We start from the raw sequence: 6000 nt of genomic DNA, 5'->3' as shown, positions 1-6000 counted from the left end.
AGAAACCCTGCCAATCTGACCAAATTAGTGGAAGAATAGAAAATAACAGGCTTCAACATCTGGCAAGACGTTAACCTGGACTTTCTTCTTGATTGTGTCTGTTTCAAATGCCAGGTGTCTATCACCTGGGATATAGTTTTACTTTGGCAAAGTAAATCTATTACTAACTCTCTGAAGAATGCTGTCTCTGAAAGATGCTGCAGCTAATGGAATACTGATTTACTGCCACAGCTGTAAAGGATATTTTTAAACATTGTGTTACACTTCCCATCAATTTAGATCAACCAGACCTACCATATGTGAGAAGTTATCTACATTTTTGTCCAATAAAACTGAAATGATGAAAGCTTTGCTTTCCCTGAGGTATGATCCAGTACTGGTAGCCCCATTGTTTTTTTTTTTTTTTAGCCCTCATCTTTGTCAGGGCTGGAGCATATTATTCCTGCAATGCTTGCCAGAATTCTATGGCTTATTTGTTGTTTGAGACTCACCATATGTGTCTTTGATCCCTGCCTAGTAGGCACTTTGGCTGCTTGCCAGTTTGGCACTTATGATTATCGTCAGTATGAATAGCTCCCTTGCTTCTGATTCTGTCCTTCTTGCTGTCATCAAATCACTCTTTAAACAACTTTCTTATTTTCTTTTAGATGCTTATAAATGATCAACCTATTTTTACCATGCCTTTCTTGGCCAAGGTTTTGTGTCACACTGCAGGAAATCCAAGAGCTTTATGTTTCCACTCCTAATGATCTGACTGCCAACTACCTGTGTAACTGCATGGGAACAATAAGGAGTACAGAAACATCTCGTGTGATAGTGTTTGAAGTTACTCTGCATGTTACACAAATATGCCTGTTCTCCCCATCTGGTTGGCTTGATGGCATGACTTCTATGAGAGATTATTTATTTTAGTGAAAAGCATTCCTTTTAATAAATGTTTTAAAATCTTTGACCAGAATACAGCGTGAGCCAATGACAATGATAAATTCAGAGGAGTATCAGAATGATAAACAGTTTTAAGAGACAGATGGAAAGCCAAAAGCCAGACATGCGCAATTTCTACTCACTATCCTGATATAGCACTAAACACATCTGAGCCCTTCCATGTGTTCTAGTAAACTGAAGTTGTTCCAAAATGCTGTTGATGAGCAAAAGATATGCAGAATCAAAATAAGGCACAGCACAGGGCACATGAAAGTCCAGGCCATGAGAGGCCCACATGCTGTTACAGAAAGATCTGCCAGAAGTGTCCATTATTCTTTACATGATTCTGCAAACCCTTCAATTAGTTAATATACTGGTACTATCACATGACAAGGGTATCTGCCTTCATGTTAACTTATAAAGCGGGGTGGAGTAAGTTTTGTAGCCTCTGCAAGCAAAGAAGAGAATCAAGATGATTTTATGTGCCTAAAACACAATTCTCTTGGAGCTTCTTTCACTCTGTGCTGTCCCATGAGTCTCATGTTTAGCAATAAAAATTCATTTTAGCTCTAAAAGTTCTAACACACAGGGCCTTTTTCAACAGAAGAATTACCACACCCTTCTCCCAAGAAACATGCAAGTTTCAGATGAATGTGTTTTATTTATACATCTCTTGTTTTTGAAACAACTCCTTGCATTTAGAAGGACCAGTTGAAAAATCCAGTGCTAAATTGGCAAGGGTGAAAAACCAAATTCTGATTGCAGGGAGAATGAGAGGTGGAACAGAAAAGAAACAAGAGAAACTGTTTCATGAGAACTGAATTTGGGATTATGTTAGAATGTATCTGTTATATTCTCCTTCTCTGGCCAATGACCCCAGGATTTCAGATAAAGATGTTCCTTTTTGGCATATTTGGTGGCACTCTGAGCCTTGAAGCAGGTTTGTGACAGTAAACATTCACACTGGATGTAGGCTGGAAGTGCCCAGAGGTTTTAAACCGTACAAAAACAAAACAGTACAGACATAGAAACAATACCATTAGAAGAGATTTAATGCGGAGAAAACAGCAGTTTGATGTAAAAGCTACCTGCAGAGCATTACAATGCAGCTAATTTCAGAGGTATTTGTAAGAAAGATGATTAAAGGCCATATGAAATTTGACTTTGGAACTGGAGTAACTCGAGAACAGGCGAGGTAGGTAGGAGAACTACACTTTGTTCACAGTCATACTCTAACTTTCTTGTGATTGCAGTTTTTATACTTTTTCCAGCTTGCTATGAAATGTACAGAAAAGTGAAAATGAAATTATTCATCTTAATAAAGTGTCTTTCCCTTTACATATACCACGACTGATAAACTTTCTCTCACTGGGAGACAAAAAAGAAAGGCATGATTTTTTTGCCAGCTTCTCTATATTTTATCCCTAACTTTACAGGTAACAAGACCAAAGCAAGTACCCAGAGTCAGCATTTAATGGAAACTTAGTGGAATTTTGAACTGTGAAAATAAAAGAACATTGAATTCACAAATATTTTACTGGGAAAAGGCAGAAAAGATACTAACTGTATCAGATAGTAGTCAATAAAAAAACCTCCTGGCACTTTTCAGTGGCCAGATTTGCAATTGCAGAGGTGACCACCAGCAGTATTTTTAAATTTTTACATTGTATTTTAAATATCTTATATCTAAAAAACCATAATTATCCTCGAAAAACAAAAGCTTCCCAGCCAATCAATCAGCATCCAGTTTTGGTTTACAATGGCTATGAAAATATAATTTTTAGTTGCCCAGAACAGCAAGCATGAAATGCAAAACTGTGAAAGATGGGGCTTTGAGAGCATCATGTCTATCTGTGAACGACTGAAACAGAGATTTGGTGGTAAGCCTGATAATCTTTTGCAGAAAATGATAGAGGGAAAGGTTAATATATTTAACAAAATATCCCTGATATCCCAGAAAACGAATGATCTAGAAATAATTTTTGCTTGCGAGGAGTTTGGAAAGTTGGCTGGCACGATAAATGTAAAGGAGCTGACAAAATATAACTTGCTGCTGCGGAGAGAGGTCTTAAAACCTGAACAGTATGCCATTTGCTATGCTCTAAGTTTCTGCTACCCAAATAGAAAGCAGAAATGCCAGCGCGTGCACGAAGCCCCGTGTCAGCTGGACGACAGAGCGAGCACGACCTGGTGTATCCTGCATCGTTTGCAAAGTCCCGGGATGCCGAACAGGACACGTAGGCTTGGTCTGGAAGCTGCCCTGTCCCTTCCCCTTGCTCCTCTCTTTCCCCCCTGCTGCCTAAAGCCCTGCCAGGTCAGGCTGAGCCCCGTGTCCCGCGGGCGTGCCAGGGAGGATGTGGGGCAGGACGGCTAGCTGTCCCCATGCTCTTCCCTCCCCGCCTCTCCTCAGCGGTTTCTCCCGCACGCACACCCAGCGATTGCAGGCAGCCGCGGCACCGGCCGAGCCAGCAGCGAGCTCGGGCACCCACTGCCGCGGCTCCTCAGCCGGGAAGGCGAGAGGGGCAGAAGGACAGGGGCGCACAGGGCGAGAGGGGCGGAAGGCGAGGAGGGGCAGGAGGCGATCCCCGGGGCCCGGCGGGCGTGAGGCGGCGGCCGCCGCAGCCGCGCGGGAGGGGACGCGGCGGCGCTCGCGGTCCGCCAATCGCGGGGCTGCTCGCCTGCGGGTCGGGAGGCTGCGCCCACCCTGCGGCGGCGGCTGCCGGGCGAGCCATGGGCACGGTGCCGTCCGCGCTGAAGCACTGCCTCAGCTACCAGCACCTCCTCAAGGAGCAGCTGTGGATCGCGGAGCCGCCCGCGGCCGCGCACCCCGCGCAGGTACCGCCGGGCGCGAGTCAAGGGATGGGACGGGGCCGGCCCTATGGGGCGCGGCCGCCACCAGGGGGAGGACGGGGCGCTCAGGGCGCCGCCGCCCCCTCGCCGCCCCCTCGCCGCCCCCTCGCCGCCCCCTCGCCCCTCAGGCTCATCCTGCGCTGCTGCTGTCTGCCCCTGTCCGTGCCCATGCCGCTCGGAGCAGGGGGGCAGGGGGCCCTGCCCACGGCCCCGCGCCGCTGGGCTGTGCCTGGTCAGTGTTTCAGCACTCGGGCGGTGTTACACCGTGTTCCAGGCAGTGCTAACACAGGTGGGCGGCGCTGGGACAGCGGTGAGGCAGTGGGAAACCCACCCAGCAGTGGTCCTCGCCGCGCGTGATCGTTCCCTGTGTGAAAATCATAAAATGGCAGGGTGACACGCATTTGCGCGAGGTCACGGCACTGCCCTTGCTCCATGCAGCTTGTATTGCTCACACGAGTTGCGGCGGGCGCGTTTGCTGTGGAGGGAAGAGTCACTGGAGCCATAGGGGTGCGGAGGCAGAGCCGGGGGGTTGTCACGGAGGGATGAGTGAAGGTGTCTGTCTGCTGTGAGCAGGTGTGGGCAGTGGCTGCAGGGAGTGTAGGTTGGATGAGGAGGCGCCTGGGCACGTGGGCAAAGAAACACCGTAGGCCTTGACTTTCCTAATCATGGCTTTGTAGGGGAAGAAGTGAAGGAAAGTTACCTGCATTTCCTGTCTGAACAGTCATTCATTCCAACTCTAACTCCAGTAATCAATAGGTGCTTCAACCCTTTAAAAACATGAACCAAGCCTAGAACAAAATTGTTTAAAATATATTTAAATATATTTTTATTTTTATTTTTTTTAAAGAGCACATCTTGTTGCATTTTTCTTCTGTTTGCAGATATACCGTGGAATCATCTTCCATTTTTTTCCACTACTTGGAAGTGAAATTTAATTATTAGGTAGCAATGTGACTTCAGATGTGGAGAGATGATGAAAAATGCTCTGAGTGATATGAAAACTGGCAGCATTTTAATTTTGCTTCAGATAGTCTGAGCCTCATATCTCAAAAGATGCGTATATGGAATACACAAAGTAACACTGTTGTGAGCATAGGGTTTTGTATAGGTAAGTCCCATACAGCTTCCAGCTATCATATTTCCCTGGGAATAGTGTCTATCCAGCATTAAATTTTGGGGAAAAAAATAAACCTTTTTTTCTTTTTTCTTCTTTTTAAATAAAAGTGGAAAAATATTTTGTTGTGGTAAAGAAATAAAAGAGAATTAAAGGACTTTTATGTATCAGGCCTGAAGCAAAGCACCATAATTCTGTTCATGTGCCCTCGCTATGTTTTGGTGCATCATTTCCTTTTTAAGGATCTGAACATTTTTTAAAAGTTTCCTTCAAAATACCATGATATGCCACTTGATTGTGTCTGTCTCTGTCCCCCTATCGGACAAAGCATTTGAAAGGGCTTTTGCAACAGAGTGGGTTTGCAGTCAAAACCAGTCATTAATATCTTCTCAGAAAATAGTAGATTAAAAAGGTTTTCTTATTTTAATGGATAATTTTACTTAATTTTTGCAGTGCTCTTCTTTCATTTTCATCACTAGTTTTTTTCCTCCAAGGATACAGAAATATGTCTTCATCAGTAAACAGCAAATCTGAGAATCAACAGCAAACATCCTCCCTGTGCACATTGATGTGGCTGTGAGCTACACAGTGCACTAATTAAATCCAGAGCTGGTCACTGTTCATGTTTTAACATTTGCTTCTGCTGTGATTTTACATGAATCTGTTTAAATTTCCATTTTTCTCATGTGGATTCTTAAACAACCCACAAAGGTCTTCGTTATGTAGGAGTGCATTCCATACCAATCCTGTTCAAGAAAAAAAGTGTTTCTTGTTATGTGATCTAGAAACTATACTAGCTCAAATAATGGTTGTAAAAAGGTTTGTTGGTCTTTTTTTTATGACCAGTGTATGCAAGATAGTTATGGCAGCACCACTACAATGACATTTATGTGGGTACACTAAGAAATAAAATAGGAAAGGGGGTTTAGGTGCAAGAGCAGTCTCCCAGAAATAATGTTTTCATGGCTGATGAAAATAAAGTTTATTTACTTGCCAAAATATTTTCAGGAGTTCCTCGGGATTTTTCTTTAAACGCCAAGTAAAATGTAAATGTTGCTGCCAGGGCTGTTGTAGAAATAGAATCATTCTATTTTGTCTAAGAACCCCAAATA

At 44.1% G+C, this 6000-nt stretch overlaps 1 protein-coding gene across 2 annotated transcripts in view; it reads left to right on the top strand.

Moving 5' to 3' along the window:
- The first annotated feature begins 3577 nt into the window (after positions 1–3577).
- Positions 3578–6000, top strand: part of HMGCLL1 (3-hydroxymethyl-3-methylglutaryl-CoA lyase like 1) — a 78573-nt gene continuing 76150 nt past the window's right edge. Inside the window, exon 1 of one of the 2 annotated variants that reach the window (XM_042016767.1) lies at positions 3578–3759. In XM_042016767.1, coding sequence (XP_041872701.1) covers positions 3655–3759 — 105 coding nt within the window. In that variant the 5' untranslated portion in view covers positions 3578–3654. The remainder of the gene's footprint in view (positions 3760–6000) is intronic. The other variant, XM_042016766.1, reaches the window with a different exon arrangement.

The sequence above is a fragment of the Corvus kubaryi genome, unplaced genomic scaffold (genome assembly GCF_017639235.1).
Source record: "Corvus kubaryi isolate FWS band 111438036 unplaced genomic scaffold, C.kubaryi_AGA036_p1.0 split3-73, whole genome shotgun sequence".
NCBI lineage: Eukaryota > Metazoa > Chordata > Aves > Passeriformes > Corvidae > Corvus > Corvus kubaryi.
The sequence above is the reverse complement of the archived record's forward strand: the minus strand, read 5'-3'. Positions and strand labels throughout refer to the sequence as shown.